Consider the following 15,402-nt stretch of genomic DNA (forward strand, 5'->3'; position numbering starts at 1 on the left):
TTATTAACACAAACTTGATTTTTGTGAACAGCAAACGCTCTTTATCTTAGGCTCCAGGTTACATCTGCAAATTTTCCATGTTATTGCCTCTTAATAATAATTACCTCAGAGTCCACCAAACTATTTTCTTCATTAGTTTATTATCCAGTCTACTACTGTATTTTTATACGTAGCTGTAATCTCTTACAGATGTTTATATTTGCGGTGTTTTTGTTGAAGTAGCCTTTGAGAATGAAAATGCGATATCTCATGTCCTATTTCTGAAATCCTTCCTTTCGGTTTTGCAAGCCTCTTCAGACCTGAGCCACTAAGCCTTTTATCATCTATGTTCACAGAATTCATTTCAAGTACATCTTTCCTTCTAAATCTGTTAAATCTAATAATGGTAAAAAAGAACGATAAAAATTTTTTGCTCGTTCAAAAAAGCAAGAATAAGAAAGAATAACCACAAAAAAGCTTTCAAAACCCTTCTCCTATCAGCAATTCGGAAGTTGCTTATGCAATTGCAGCTCTGAGGATTCGTTACTTTTTCATTGATGTTCTGCTGATAGTGCCAGCGTTCTTTGATACCTTTTATTCTACATCACACAATCAAGTTGTAGTAAAATGCGCGTTTTTTTCAGTAAAGCCTTAATATGTCTATCCTTTTTCATACTTTCTCAATGAAGATGCCTCTTCTGGATCTTGCTATCGTTTCAAAGGTTGCACCGACTGAAAGAATTCACTCAAGTAGCTATAATGTACACCTGACAATACAATAACATTTACCGTCGATTACTTCATCCTCTATTTTTATTATGATTCTTCATACAATGTTTGAAGAAAACAGATTTAATTATTTCATAGCGGATGCCCGACTATGCTTTCCAATAAGAAGGCCAACTATTGCCTCCTTCGAAAATCTATTCTCATTTACTGAACTCTCCAAAACAAATCGATGAAAACTTCATTTTTATTCAAAAATGCTTGGTCATTGTTTTACACAAATTGAACAAATTGTGATCTGTTGACGACAATTGAACAAAATCCGCCATCGGTTTAGACAGACTGAGAAAGTTGGCCTAAAGTGATTTATAGTCCCTTCCTGTTTTGGTGTTTCATCGTGCTGTAAATTTGCTGTTTTGACTATAGCATTTTGATGAGAAATCTAGCTGAAAGACGCATGTTAGCTGCGAATTAACACGCTTGTTTTCTTTCCTTAACGCATTTTCCTTGTTACATTACCAATATACGCTCTTATAAGAAAAATTTTTATATTCAGGCTCAGAATCATCCAGAATTTTTAAGATGATTATAAGAATATTGCTCAGCATCAGCTCGTATTGTCTCATTCTTCAGCAGTTGTTTAAAGCTCCATGGTTGTTAGGAACACGTTTAAAGCTGCTTATTTTTTTATCGCTCCACCATTTCTTCGTAATGACTTGAATTTTTTTTAGCTATGTTCCCCTAAAACCATGTCAGATTTGAAAAAAAAACAATAAAAATACTTTAAGATTATATTCAGGCTCAAAACGAAAATATCTGAAGAGTATCGAGCCGGACAAAGTAAATAATATTCTTATAAAAAAGTGTACCCAAAGTGAAAAGTGCAAATGTATATTCGCGTTATATACCATCCCCTTTTGAGACCTTTTTACATTATGCCTATATCTAACAAAGTTCTTGTTATATTTTCGGATGTCCATTTGTTTTCGAAATAGATTTTCTATAAACCTGTCCTCAACTTTTCAATTTATTTTCCCGCAACGGTTTCTAGAAATCAAATTTCATTGTTACTACATATTTTATTGAAAAAGAAGCTCTATTATTTAAAGATACCTGTGTTTATGATACTATAAGAATCTTGTAAATTCAGAATGTCTGTATATGAAATGACCAGGTGTCGAGGAAAGAAACATTTTTGGAATCAAGAGTTGTAATCTTTGGAAATGTTTTCTAATTAATCAGCCCTCCCAAAATAATAAGCACAGCTGCTCAATACGATATACTTTTAAAAGATACTTTCTTTGAGGGGATTTAGTCCCAGTTTTCGCCAGAAGTGATTCGTTTGTTTACTCCCAATAGGTTTTGAATGGAGATGACCCAGCTTGGCATTATTCGCAATGGACATTTGTAAAACGTCGAATATCTCCCATATGTTGCACGGTCATTGCTGCTTCTTCACTGTGCAGTAATCGTCATACCAAATGGGTCACCGTGCCCAATCTCCGCCGGATTCATATGGAAATATATCGCTGCAGTTGGCTTTTTACTCACGAATCGTTTTAATAAACCCGCCTTTTCTTCTTCTAATCCTCAATCACACTCGATGTAGAGCATATGGCTTGAGCCATCAAAGCCCAAAATTTTACTCTTGTGCAGGCTTTTGCCATATTTCAACGGAAAATCGCCCTCGTTTATAAATTATGCATGCAAAACTGTGCCAATTCAGCGTATCTCATCGCGCATTGCCCTGCATTTTCGTGTCATTTATCTTCAATACTCAGTTCACACTTTGATCGATTCACAAGAAAAGTTTAATACTTTGAAGCATGCTTCTTTTCCAGGCACAGAAAGTGTCACACCTCTCTTTAAACCTAAATGCACCTGGTTCTGGAGGCAAAACTTGATTTTTGGGGACCGTCCTCCAGGATGTCTGGATTTTGCCTTCATTTCGCAGCTTCTGTCTCCATCAGCCTCATTTCCATTTGGAGGTCCAGCGGAGTGCTTTTAATGCATCAGCTACAAACAGTATTTCTATCATTTAGTGGTTGTTTTAGCTATGTAGCTTCAGGGTTATTGTTCCTTTTATAATTTCAACCCTTGCTAAGCTTGTTATTGACGGTAAGCGTAGATCGCCGGCAAAATAACCGCTGGCCTCGCTGCTCCCAGCTGATTTGCTCTTTGCTAATCATTGCCACTCTTTGTTACACTTTGTTACTAATGGTTTCTTTTTTACACTCAACAGCTTTATTCACGGTTTGGTTTATAGAACAGGGCGTGTCTTAGTTGCAGCCTCAGACACTCAGAGTTGCTACTGAAAACTGTCCTGTTCTTTGCACCGAATATCGTGTGCAGCTCTGCCTCTACGGCGTCTAGCCCTTTATGACAGACCGGTAGCAAGTACGCCTGAGGATCGGCACAGAGTATGTTTCGTGATCAATCGTATCATAATCAATTTGATCATTTATTGATAACGATACAACCATAAGAACTTGTTGTGTTTATAGTTTTTTACGCTAACAACACGTACGAATCACGCACTGCAGATTTCCCCGTGTCTCACTTTTGTCAGCGAAAATGTTGTTAGCACCGAGGCCTAATCGAATGGAACGATGACGAAATGCTTCTAGGTTGAGAATAGTTTTTGACCTGCGTTGCGTATGTTGTTTTAGGGACCGCCTCACACTATGTCACGATATTTTTGTCATCATTTCTTGTGGCAGGTACATCATCAAATAAAAATGTTATTCACCCAATATTATTAGCTGTTTCAAGGGTTTCATGGAATTCTAAGTTGTATTGTATTGGAGGTGTTAAAAGTTGAACATTTTGCAGGTAAATTTTGCGGGTGAGCTAATTGTAGGAAGCAACATCGAGAACATGTGTAGTCTTTCCGCAATTATCAAATCAATTTCAAGAAATCTCCATGCGCAAATGTGAACTCCCTGTCTCAAACGAGAGCTTGCATCTCATGAAAAAGGAGCCTAAGAAAAAGAGCTTGCATCTCTTGTCGAAATGTCGATGTAAATTTCGAGCAGAATTTCACACGAGGCAGTGACTTGAAATATAGGAATGCTAAACATCTTTCTCAGTATTTTGCTTTCATTCGAAGTGTACGAAAATTCTTATGGTACAAATTTATTTAGTTATTTTTGCTCCTGACTTTAAAAACTACTTCGATTTCAAAAAAGTAGTTTTTTGCGCATTATTTGGTTAGACATCTTTCCAAAGCTGCCCTTTTGAGAATAGTTCGCAGAATTTCCTACACTCCAATACAAATCAAATTTGTGTTTGTGGTACTGTAAAGAAATTTCCAGCCAAAATAAATGTTAACGAAATATTTTCAGTCAGTGTAAGAGTTTTAGTTATCAACGACAGGGGATCTAAGGCATCTTCGATGAGAAGCGGCTTCCATTTTAAACTATTATTGGCTCTGCCAGGCGTTATGACAGTCCTGCAATGAATCTCCCATCAAATCCATAATATTTATATTAATTAATGTACTTTTGATACATATTTATTGTAACTTGGACGGAACTGTGTACACACTAGAATGATTAAAATTGTGCCGCGCAAATTTACAAACAGGCAATTTTTTCTTTTTATTTACGGGACGCGTTTTGAAAACAACAACGAAAGAGCGACTGGCGGTGGATTGTAGATCTCGATTCTCAGAATATCGTACCCCGCTTTTTTTGTTTATAAATAATGTTATTGTTATGTAGCGTCAACTGTCTTGTTTCATTGCCATTGTCACGTGATCTACATAATCACGTGGTCTTTAGATAGCTGATGTTTTTTGAGAGATCGATTTTAGTGCACATGTGATCGAGGAACGAAGGTTGTGTTATTGCGTTGAGATTTCTTGCTAATTGGATAGTCTCATTCATGGTTTTAAAGCATTTCCATGAATATTGGAGTGATTATGGCTTGAGATAACGCAATAAATTGTCTGAAATATTGAAATTCGCAGAGTGGATTGAATTTAGGTGAATGAAACACGGTCACAGGGCAGCTACAGCTTAAACTGATTCCAAGATACAAGACTAGAGAAATCTGTATTGGAAATAATATAAAATAATAAATCAAGATGGACTGGGTAAGAATGAAAGTTTTTTTCTACTGTTATTTTAGTCAACTCGAATCCTGATGAGAAAGTTTTAATCTGGGATTAAGAAGTGTTTCGTGTTAAATACCCGCTCAAATTTTGTTTGAAAGTTTGCTACTTGCTTGTTGAATCAATGAATTTATGGCTGAATGGGAAGAGACTGCAGTTGTATTGTTTTGTTAGGAGTATGCCCAACTTGCTATCTGTGGTAGAACACGCAAGATTATTTCAAATGTGGTTTTCTGTTGCTTTTCGTTAAGTCTTGAAAATGGAGACGTCCGTTAAACCCATGTTCGAATCATCTTGCCTAAGAAATAAAAGCATGTGCTACCATTCAAAAACTGATAAGGTGTTCACAGTTCTTCCCTCTGCCCAATCTCAGGGATTTACACTGGTCTTTGTGTAGCTTTCCAAATTTTTTTTGTAGAATTTCTCAAACAAATAAAACAGAGCAACTTGATAGCTTCTAACAGCATTTCAAACCTGCTAGAGGATTAGAATTAAACCAATTCTTATTTCTTTATCTTCTGTAATCACTTGCGTGTTAGTTAGCTTCTGTAAAGCATTCGGCTATAGACCATTTCTGAATTATTTATTCAGTCTTTTTCACAAAAGCCGAACGTTTGTAAGGCCAGTCATTAAAATTTATATATTGCAGGAACTGCGAATCTGTCCAGCGCAAATAACTGCCAGTTGATAAATATTTTTCTTTGTAAAAACAAGTTATTTCTTCTTAAAGAGTTTGTTTATGACCCCGACTGGTTTCAATCAAAATCTGGTTCTTGAAATGTTGGTAAAATTTGTTGTTGCTAGAATTAACAAAAAATCTCAACTTTGGTTAAGAAGTTGGCTTGTTGTCCCGCTCAAGCTCGAATTTTTACTCCGCGCGTTTTGTGGAAAGGTCTTTCTGAAAAGGTTACGGTAGTCAGGTATACCGCTTTTCGCCTTTGAGGATATAGAGAAACAATCCCAGAATAAATAAAGTATTGCAAAGCTCCAAATACCGCAAATCTCCTCTAGGAATCTTTAATTTAGCGACTTAATTGTGAGTACATTTTCAAAGTCGCAAATCCACAAGTAACAAACTTTATGTCAAATCGCAAATTGAAGACTTTATCTTTTCTCATTGTCTCCTTTATTTATTCCTCTTCAATGATTTCATTTGATGACTTTTGCCTGTCACACATTGAGGCTGGCTGCCATTTTATGTTTTTGCGATGATGTGCTTAGAAAGATATACAGTTTGAAGTTTCAACCATATTGCCAAAAATTGAAAAAGCTGGACAGGAGTTTCTCTTAGATTTAAATTCTTCAAGCAATATTAAATGTTTATTAAAATAGTTTAGTTTGTTAACAGCTCCTGTAGATATTTAACATTTAGTTGCCGTTACATACAGCAACATAAATACTTAATTGCAAAATTTATTTTCGAATCGATCTCGGTGTTTTCGATCCAATTTTCTAGAAGCTTGCCCATGGCGTCAAGAAGCCATTTTCCTGTTCATACAAAGATTTGAATATTTAAAGAGATAATAACAGATCGCGTGTGATTTTTCAGCATTTCTGAATAAATCTTATTTCATTATTTGCCACCCAAAGAAGGAAATAAAGTTTATCCAATTGAGCAAGCTATCTTTGTCCACGAGTGGAACTCTTAATTGTCTTATCAACTGTGGTCTTGCATGTTCAATGCAGTTAATAAAATAAGTACAATCATATTGTCAAGTGTCTCGGTTCTTACTGGTTTCTAATTATTTACTTTTTGATTTTTGTAATGTTTTGTGATCAAAGGCCATAAATGATTCAGTTCATTTGTCGGACCAAGTGACTTTTCCTATGTTTTCGAAATACTTTCAACCATTGGTTTGTGTTGAGAAATTTTCAATTACGGTGACCTCTTACAACTTTTAAAAAGTTCAGTTATATATTGATGCTCTCATAATTACCAATTACTTTCTCTCATAGTTCGTTTACCATAAAAGTTTTCCGACCCGAGTAGAATTCTGCTCTAAAGTATATACTTTAATTTAATAGATATCTCTTTATAGATCTATTTATACTTATGAAATAAGTCCAAGCTTCGCAAGCGAGCTTTTTTGTTTTTTTGGGCTTAGACAAACGAAGTCTTCTTCTCTTTGAAAACTCTACGAAAAGCGACAAATTTATCAAGAAAACTCTTTTCATTTTCGCATCTGCTCAATGAGCATTAAAACTTCACAAAATTTTTCAAGAAAAATTAATTTGAAAGAAAGTCCACCTAAATTCAAATTTTTCTTCGTGAAATTTCTCGTTTGCGAAAAACTGAAGCTGGCCAATCAGGATTGCAGCTGATGACGTAATCCTGCATTTCAGAGTGGAAAGATTCGTTTTACTTTCAACTGTATAATGCCAATTTTTCAACTTAGAAATTTATGTGTACAGTGAGGCTACCCCTAGGGGCCCAAGGATATTTTCAATTAGCTTTCCCCGCTGTAAACAATTTTTAAAAGATTGAATCGAATATTTTTAGAAGAGTTTGCAATTCATCGTGACTCGATCTTTACTTTGATGTAATTCAGGATATGGCCTAGGCAAAACCCGCCATGTTTTATCAGATGGTTCAGATTCACCAACGTAAACACGTGGCAATATATCAAGATTCCTTTGAGAAATCATTAAGAATTTATAATGAAATCCCCATACCCTAGTACACATGGTTTCTTAACTCTTTTACAAAAAATAATGACATTTATCGTTTCTTACTATTTTATGATTTTTATGATAATTTCGAATCAACATACTTTGCCATTACTTTTTATACCTTTCTATTTTTCTTGAAGATTATTAAGAAAAAGAAATTAAAACTATTTTGCAAATTGTTGATATTGCTAATGGTCAAATTATTATTTGCTCGTTCTCACACAAATGACAGAATTTAAGTTATCAAATATGTTATCAAATTTGCTCGTCTCTAAGATATTCTTATTTGAATTTGTCATCGAAATTATTTTATCCCTTTAGAAAGCTTTGAGCGCCCAGTCGTAGAAAATTCAGCATTTACCTGTATAAATAAAATTCACATGGCCGATATGTAATTTCTGATAAATTAATTACATCCAATCTTTTCATTATTATTTCTATTACGCTAAAGTTCAAGTATTACAAAGTTTAGAATTCTTTCTAGGCCTTCTGCTAAGCGTTTAGTCGAAAAACAATCATATCGTTCCACACAAAATGGCCACCCGATCTCAAGAGCACTTTGACTGTATTTATTTTCGTAAAATCAGATCAATTCACAGTCTCTGTTCTTGTCAGTGTTGAAGATCAGGCCTTCTTCAATTGGAATGTCATAAATTTATTCTTGGTGACGAAGTTTCTTTCGAAGTTTTGACTTAACGGATAATGTTTCTTTGTGTTAGGCCCGCTGAAAATGAACGAGACGGGCCGATCGCCTAAGTCTGTTTCTAAAATATTCTAAACATTGAATGACAAATTATGATAACATCGGGAGCGCAACTGGGATTCTTTTTATTGTGTCGACCAACGTTTTATAATGTTTATTAAACAAAGAAAGGACATTTATGTCTAACTTTGTTTAACTTTGACTCCATCACATTTCCCTAGACTGGTTATTCAGTACTCATTCGATACGTTTAGTGACATATTTGACATCCTTGCCACTGAGGTATAAAGCCTGTTTTCCAATATTTATGCAAACACGTAGGATTTCGACATTTGTATGAAGATATTATTCACACAATGCGGATGTTTCTCCCATCAATACTTTCTTCGCATCTTCAAACATTGTGTACACATTTGACATGAGTGCTTTACCTTGCAGAAGTCCAAGAAAAGCAAAGAATCGAAAATGAGGCAACTTCATCACTGGGCAACGCCTAGAAAGTCGGTGAGTCATTTGTTTAAACGATTTGAGTCTTTTCCGCAGTAATCCACAGCGCATTTACAAGGACCATGTCGGTGTAGTGTTTTATTGATTGAAAACACTCAGCTCCAGTCATGGTCGTGGAATCTCCAAAATGTTTCATGAGTTAAATGGCTGCCACGCTCAACAGCCTTTCCGATATTGAATTCTACTAATAATCGAGAAATTCTTCATCCACTTCTTCACCAATAAGATAGTCAAACTTTCCATTTTGAATGAAAACAAGAATTTTTGAATATTTGAACCTATCATTACTTAGTGATTGGCCAACTTCCATTTCTAGGGTTAAAACTCGTTCCTCTTGAAACGTGTATCAATTTTTGCTGGTATCACCAATATCCTAACTCAAGTTCGCAGCACCATTTCGTTGTTTTGTGGTTTTGTTGGTTTTTCGTTGCACGGAATGTGGTACCTTGTATTTCTTCGTCTCCATTTACTGCCTGACAAACTTTGAAAAAAGACTTCCTTAAAATATTTACCATGGATCATTTATATTGTTTGCTTAACTCAAAAATATTTTCATAACAAGCAAGGATTCTTGGCTTGGCTCATCAAAACTCATTTGAAGACTTTTGGAATAGATGTAGCGATTTTTGAAATTCAGGCAATTCTCAGCGCATATATTTTATTCCAAATCACATTTAAGATCATTCAATGATCCATACATCGTCTTATAGTAAGAATACCGTGGCGGCATACTACGGCATCAAGTTTCGTTTATTTCTGCCCATTTTGTTGCTATAGCTGTTAAAAAAACCCTTCTTCATGTTGCATTTGCTCTACCTAAAGCAACCTTCACCCACATTTTTCTACCTTTTTGAGAAAGCAAAAGATTAATGTATATCGGTCTTTGCGCTTTGAAGGAATCTGTAGCACTGCTCAATTACTACTTATCTGTCAGCTACCCTACTTTCCACACTCACATACGTTTTAGTGTTCACGTGACCCATTTGGGTTTTTGATTCGCTTTTGTGTGTCAACCTGCTGGAGTCTTTCATCAGCAAACGTTTGGAGCTTACGAATAGAGTAACTTGCAATTACGTAATGATCTCACCATCCTTCCAAGAATACTTATGATCTCACTCCGTTCTAAATTATTTAGAAAAGCAAAGATAATTTCGACACAATCTAGATCCAAGCTCATGATTTTGTCCAAAAAGCTACAAACTTCCCCCTGTCGACTTAAAAGCAGGTCTGACTCAAGCGTTGTGCTAAGTTACGTTCACCGAGAAAACCACATCTTCCCAATTCTGCGCCAGAGGTGTCAAAAGCTGAATGTTCTTGGTCATATGAACTTAATATTGCGGATATTTATTGATTTGTTTTTCATCATGAATTTTTCGTCGTTGGGTTTACATCTAATTAGCTTTGGGATCGCAGATAAAAACTTTATTGTCTAGCTGGAAATGTGATTTTTGGCTTTGGCAGCACGCTGGGAATAAATCTGTGGTTTTTAATCACGGTGATGTCCTCTGATTTTGTGGTCGAATTCAGAGATAACTGGCCAAGTGGGACACCCCTTTTGGTCCATCGTTTTACTCTCAACATGCTAAGCAAATGTTCGGGAAGAAATCTATTTATAACATTGCAATCCACAGTTTAAAAAACTTCTAAGTAATCTCAATTTGACCTGTTGTTAGAGATTTTAATTTTGTTACAAGCTTTAAATCCTAAACCAAACCGGTTGGTAGATTGATATTAGGGCATCATGGTCCCGCCAGTGTTTTCTGTTTAAAAGGCTGGGCAGTATTGGGGTCCTTTCTAACTTTCGTTGCAGAGGCTCCGAAAGCACCTTCTAAGCAGCCCAACTACATTTTTTGTAGATATGTTAATATAAAAATACAACAACCAGAAAAGGTTTTAAGGTAAACAGAAATTCAAGTCATTTCTTGAACAAAAAATAACGTGGCTCAGAAACAACGATCCAATATCATGTTCTGTGTGATCCCCTTTCGGTGAACTACAGTCTTCACGAATTTACGATGAAAATAGCCTACTTTGTAGGTAGGTGTGTTTAGATCAGACTATTCCTTCCATAAAATAAATCCTCATGTGTAATGATTTCTCTCAATGCAGTGTCTTCTTTATGACATAGCTATAACAAATCACCCTATTCACAATGAGTTAGTTACCACTTGAGAGCCGCCCTTGCCCTCCTGAAGATTCAAGTCCAAACCCAAAGCCTAAAACCAGAAGATCTTTAATCAGATAGAACCATTTCTTTTTCCCATCGAAATCTCCTCATGGCATGTTTATAGATACTGTATCAATACCAGTGCTTTGTTTGCAATTGTGGCGAGGCCACGAATTGTTATGATTGTTTGATTGTACATCCTAGATGAATGCTCGCTTTAGATATTTGAAGTGCTCATGCTTTATTCAGGGAATTCTTACGCTGATATGTTTTAGTCATTGTTATCATTTCATTTTATTTTTCTTATGAAGTTAATAGGTTGTACAATGAATGCTCCAAATGTCCGATTGGATTGAATCGATCCTTGTCCCTCGCAGTCCAACTAATCTTTAATTGCCACAAATTACCAGTTGTTTAGCTCATCAATTTTACGTTATGCCCTTCCTTCTTAAAATCGATTGCAATGGAAACATTAACAAAGTTATCAGTTGGTAACCAAACATGGAGCTCATCTCATAATGTTTTGGCTTAGTAATGACGACTTTTTAATATTTTCATGGGATACGGGAAAATGGCATTGAGAACCTTCTGCGTTAACTTATTTAATCATTTATCGTTTGATGAGTCGTATTTAACTATTCATCATGCGTGCTTTCTGTATGGCAGAAACTGAAAATAGCGTGAAACTGTAGGAAATTTCAGCATATAGGGGTCAATTTAAAGGTCCTCGGGGTGTAAACAAATTAAATATAATTCTTTATGAATATATTCCTTTTCCTTTATAAACTGGAAATTATTTACAGCACAATTATTTGCAGCTTCTAGCATAGATAGTTTCAAAAAGTGTGAAATTACAGACTTGGTGAAAAGTGTGAAATTCCTGTGTTTAAAGGAACCGAACTTTCATTCATTTGGGATGACTGCAGAATGGATTTTGGATAACTTCATCCCAGTCTTCCTGGCATGTACTTTCTTAACAATGTTCCCAGTCAAACGATTTAGCTTTTTTATCTAAAAAGAACTGGACATGCAAGCCGCTCTATCGATTTAAGCTGAAAAATGTGTCATTTTAGTCCTCTTCATTTTGTCACTTCTTAGAAGCCACAAAATCTACCGTTTTTCAACTACTGCGAAACTGGACACTAGCAAGGCATACTTGAGAGGGGCTCCTCATTTCATATCGAGAAAATAGTCGATTGAGAGAAAAAATAACAAAATATTAGAATGTTAATTTATGCTACATATTCAAAATGCATATTCAAATTATTTCCGGTTTAAAATGCAACCTCCAAAGATGCAATGCAAAAAAGATTAATCAATGGAAAATCATGATTATAATATTTAATCGTTTTTGTTTTATGAAAATATAATGCTTTGTATGTTTATCCTTTTAGAGTTGTAGGTCGTAAAAACGATACCCAAACCATCTTGACGTTGATTATGACAAGTTCAATTGGATTAATTTTGTAAAGGAACTTAGCAATTGTTGTTTGGAGAATTTGATCAGAATGTGGTTGCTTAGCAGGCAGCGCTTAGGAGATTCATCTAGCAAATCTGCATCGAATCAGCCACAACGTGGCCTGGTATTCCAAAAACTTAACCTGATCAAAAGCGCCAAAATTAAGATGGAGAACGAAGTTTTTGTTGGCCACTGCCTTGCCTATAGGCATAATAAAATTACCAAATTTAAAAATATAGTGGTCAATTATATGCATCCTAATTACCTGATTATCAATTAAGTCAATTTAGTTTTTGTGCTAGTTAATGACGATCTTTATGGCAATAAACATCGTTTTTTTCAAAGATCTTATTAAGCCAATTAATTATCAATTTCAGCCTTGGGGTTGAATGATTTTTGTGAGAGAGCTGTTATACGAGCTTCGATTGTTCTCGTTTGTCGATGGTGTCCATTCATTGGTTGTGTTCATTCATTGATGATGAACTAAGCAAAGGGGTTCATGTGGCTCCTTGTGGGACAATTTGTCATCCGACGTGTTCTGTGCCTACATAAACTCCCGTTACAGTAATTCAATATTCCAGAACTAAAAATTTGGGTTAATCAAAATGTTATGTATTAAAATGTTTTTGTTTCGTTTATGATTTGGAATGCTTCAGTTTTATACATGGATTTCTTTCTGAATGTAAAAACGTTCTGAAATCTGAATGAAATACTTGCTCAAAATAAGCAAGTCTAAACGGGTATATGGACCTTGCGAATTTTTTAGATCAATGACAATTTGCAGTAAAAACAGCCAATTATTAGAAAATATTATATTCCGCAGTTATGTTGGACTATCGGTTGACGATTTTTGTCTAATTTGCGCTATAATATTCTTCTTATGATATCATAGAGTTGCGTTTAATGCCTTTTGAAGATAGTTTTGTGTCAAATCAATGGCAGTTGGAAGGTTTGCCTGGGATCTACTTCTTATTGGCTGCTATCTCGTGCCGTTTCTCTTTTTCAGTAGCAAATGCTTTTTCTGGTGCTGAACCCCAGCACTAAAAAACGTTCGTTTAGGCCAGACTTCCCTCTTATTAGCCTGCCCATTAGTGTTGCTACTGCAATTTTCTTCTTTTTTCTTCAGACATCCTATATACATATATATATATATATTGTATTTAAATTTCACCTCACAATTTCTTGCAAGGCCTAATAATGTGCATGTTGTGAGGACTAAAAAGACATCATTCTGTGTTTAAATAAATCTTCTCGTGAGTTCACAACAGCCATTGTAAAATAATGCGATAGAAAGCACTATTAGCATGTTTTGTTAGCTCTGCTTAATGTTACAAACGGATTGGATAAATATACTTGGACTTATGTCCCATTTGCGACTTTTTTGTTTGTCTTCAAGGTGGTACAGAAAAGGAAACTTTGTTTTATTCACTGCTTTTTAAATATTGTTTGATCAGACATCCTTTCAGCATTCAATCAAAAATGCATGTCAATCAAGCGATATTGCAGCTGAAAGTTTGAACATCGAGGGCTTAATGTTTTTACCCTTTGTCGTGTCTCACACTTTCTTCAACTTTATAAACCAGATTGAATGTTTCCTTTCAACTCGTTTGCTGTTGTGCTGGCACCAACTGTGTTTGCATATTCAAACTATCTATTCCCAGTTAACCTTCTTGCGTGCCCGAAATTAAAACAGGGCTGCACGAAGCCCCCTTCTACTGAATTTTAATACTTCTTAGATAAACTTGATAGCCCAGATTTCATTTTGCAATAAGGTCTGAGGAATAAGGTGCTTGACTACAAGTTTTTTTGAGGGTGAGGGGGGGAGGGGGGGGGGGTTGGATAGGTCATTCAAAATTATTTTTCAAAAATATAAAAGTAAACGATTTAGTCATCAGTTTTTAAGCAGTCTAGTTGAAAATCTTTATTCGATCTAGACCTTGATTTCAGGAACTTGTTCGAAAAATGTTCCGTGTCCAAAAATTTCCTAAATGCATAGCTGACGAGGTCAATAAATTGCGATGGATGCATCAATATGTAACTTTCTCTTTTTCCTGTTTGAATTCTATGAAAAACTTGTGCTTCCACCTGATTTCTATAGGCTCGCCTCACTAACACAGATAATTTGGAATTTTCTCGCTTAAAGATAAGCTGCCCCTTCCCTGGGGCTAGCTCCCATTTATCGAAAGAGGCTGCCGACTGTGACGTAATGGCCTACAGGGCAATGGCTGGTAAAGTAAAAGCCGCTCCAATGTCCCACGAGGATTGGCCATTTAGAAATCGATAAAGAACATTTATCGTTGCATTCCTGTATACAGACAATAGAGCCTTACCCTGCAATAATAGTTTTTTAAGCGAAAACCTGTTCTGTTCTAAATTGAATGCGTGTATCGCCGATCATAATTTGTTTATCATTGATTTCAATGCGCGGCGTGCTCTTTTAGCGGAGCCACCAGTAAGTTTGACTGATCACGTCCTAATTGGATGGCGTTTGGAGAGATTGATGATTTTTATTCAATTGGGCCGGATTGGCGGACGAAGCGGTCGTCATTCGTTATTCCTTGCTTTCGTAATAGAACCAACTGATTTACCAGAGATATTCGTTGAATCAGTGCTCGAAACTCACGCAATACTGACAACATTTGAATTCGATCGATGGAGACGAACAAAAGGAATCCGGTGAATATGATTTACGTTACTTAAACATTGTGCATGATATCTCAATGAAACCTGTGTGCTGCTATCGATGCTACTATCGATGCCGCAAGTTGTGTAGAAGAGCAATGTAATTCTTGTCCATTGCTAAATGCTGCATTTATTTTCAATCTCTCGAACAAATTTTCTATTTTTGCTGTATTTTCACACCGTCTTCAACTACAAACAGGTCTTTGAAAATACAGTATTATGTTTAGCTGGCGTGTCGCATCTCCGGGATCTCAATAAATTTTTTTTTGCTTTCAACCCATTGAAATGATTCTGCTTGGAATATATTCTACCCAGTCCTGTTTAAGGAAATTTGTGGTCAAAACAGAAATTATGCGGAAAGGAATCAAGCAAACTGGTTAAAATTGCTTTGATTT

General features: G+C 35.6%; 1 protein-coding gene across 3 annotated transcripts in view; it reads left to right on the forward strand.

Annotated features, from left to right (window-relative positions):
* Nucleotides 1-15,402, forward strand: part of LOC135684635 (adhesion G protein-coupled receptor L3) — a 73,673-nt gene that overhangs the window by 18,540 nt on the left and 39,731 nt on the right. The window contains exons 1-2 of one of the 3 annotated variants that reach the window (XM_089115125.1): nucleotides 3,748-4,801; nucleotides 8,631-8,696. In XM_089115125.1, the coding sequence (XP_088971251.1) occupies nucleotides 4,793-4,801; nucleotides 8,631-8,696 (75 nt within the window). In that variant the 5' untranslated portion in view covers nucleotides 3,748-4,792. Of the gene's footprint in view, nucleotides 1-3,747; nucleotides 4,802-8,630; nucleotides 8,697-14,163; nucleotides 15,002-15,402 lie in introns of those variants that run through there. The other 2 variants (XM_089115124.1, XM_089115127.1) reach the window with 2 other exon arrangements.

The sequence above is a fragment of the Rhopilema esculentum genome, chromosome 21 (genome assembly GCF_057945365.1).
Source record: "Rhopilema esculentum isolate cy_ngs chromosome 21, ASM5794536v1, whole genome shotgun sequence".
NCBI classification, from domain to species: Eukaryota; Metazoa; Cnidaria; class Scyphozoa; order Rhizostomeae; family Rhizostomatidae; genus Rhopilema; species Rhopilema esculentum.